General features: G+C 17.7%; 1 protein-coding gene across 1 annotated transcript; it reads left to right on the top strand. All coding sequences in view use genetic code 6, as the record gives it.

The window, feature by feature from the left end:
- Positions 1 to 191: 191 nt before the first annotated feature.
- TTHERM_002653413 (hypothetical protein) lies at positions 192 to 629 on the top strand (the record flags this gene model as incomplete). The annotated part of the gene is made up of 2 exons (XM_012800544.1): positions 192 to 262; positions 530 to 629. Coding segments are annotated over 2 exons (171 nt in total), but the record flags the coding sequence as incomplete, so codon positions are not given.
- Between the last annotated feature and the right edge of the window lie 1,205 nt (positions 630 to 1,834).

Below are 1,834 nucleotides of genomic sequence, written 5' to 3'. Positions count from 1 at the left end.
TGTGCTTGCTTTTTTTTGTTCTTTCTTTGTTAATTTATTTAGCTCATCCTTTTATTTTCGAATTTTTTACTTTTATTATTAATTAATTAATCTTATTATTTCATCTTTTTTCTTCATTTTTTCCTTCTCATTTACTATTTTATGTTATATTTTATCTTCAATATTTAAAAAGTTGTAATTAAATTGGTGCAATGGGTGCATCAGGCTTAGGTTCTGGTTTAGCAAATTGCATTAATCTCTCAAATTTGACACTTAACCTTCGGTAAAAACAGTTTATTTGTTTTGGATTGTGATATTTTGAATTATAAAAACTAATTAAAAATAATAAATAAAGCTCTTTTTTCTTTTTCTTTTTATTGTGCTTGATTTTTTTTGTTCTTTCTTTGTAAATTTATTTGGCTCATACTTTAATTTTCAAATTTTTTACTTTAATTATTAATTAATTAATCTTATTATTTCATCTTTTTTCTTCATTTTTTCCTTCTCATTAACTATTATATGATATATTTTTTCTTCAATATTTAAAAAGTGAGAATTAAATTGGTGACGAAGGTGCATCAGGCTTAGGTTCTGGTTTAGCAAATTGCATTAATCTCTCAAATTTGACACTTGACCTTTAGGTAAAAACAGTTTATTTGTTTTGGATTGTGATATTTTGAATTATAAAAACTAATTAAAAACAATTAAGCTCTTTTTTCTTTTTCTTTTTATTGTGCTTGCTTTTTTTTGTTCTTTTTTTGTTAATTTATTTAGCTCATGCTTTTATTTTCAAATTTTTTACTTTTATTATTAATTAATTAATTAATCTTATTATTTCATATTTTTTCCTTCTAATTAACTATTTAATGATATTATTTTTCTTCAATATTTAAAAAGTTGTAATTAAATTGGTGACGAAGGTGCATCAGGCTTAGGTTCTGGTTTAGCAAATTGCATTAATCTCTCAAATTTGACACTTGAACTTAGGTAAAAACAGTTTATTTGTCTTAGATTGTGATATTTTGAATTATAAAAGCTAATTAAAAAAAATAAAACTCTTTGAATTTATTTGATAGCTTTTATTTAATTTATTAATTTAAGAAATATTTTTAAATTTAAAAGTTTATTCTATTTTGATATTTATTTAAAATTTACATAAATTTATTATAAAATATTAGCAAAATCAATGAATCATAAAAATTCAAAGTTATAAGCGAGTGTCTTAAATCAAAAAGATTAGTTGTCTTTATAAAAATATTCTGATTATAAATAAATCACGAAAAAAGGATCAATAAATATTAAATGTTTGAATAATATTATATAATATTTTGAAAATTTTTTTTTAATCTAAAATATAAATAAATAGATAGATTTTATTATTGATTTACATTTATAAATATCATTCATATTTATTTTTATAAGTAAATTAATTATTTATATAAAATAAAAAAATTAAATTTATTTAAATTAATTAATTCCTCTTAAGGAACCCTATAGTTTCTTCAAAAACGATCAAATAATTTGAAACTTTTAGTGTTATATTATCGCTATTTGCAGCAATTTTTTCTGTAGCTGAGGAGCTACATGTTTTTTTTAATTAAAAAATAAATAAATTAAATTATTTTTAAATTTTGTATTATTTTATATTTATTTATTTGTTAACTTTTAAATTTAAGATAATTAATTTAAATTTAAATTTTATTTTATTTAAATTAATAAATAAAATATAAATTTATTGATAATTAATTTTATGTTGTTTTTCTTTTTCTTATTTTATTTAATTAAATATTATTTAATTTATATATTAATAAATTGTGAAATCTATCATTATATTAATAATTTATTTTTAAATTCA

Source organism: Tetrahymena thermophila, assembly GCF_000189635.1.
Source record: "Tetrahymena thermophila SB210 genomic scaffold scf_8254098, whole genome shotgun sequence".
Taxonomy (NCBI): domain Eukaryota; phylum Ciliophora; class Oligohymenophorea; order Hymenostomatida; family Tetrahymenidae; genus Tetrahymena; species Tetrahymena thermophila.
The sequence above is the reverse complement of the archived record's forward strand: the minus strand, read 5'-3'. Positions and strand labels throughout refer to the sequence as shown.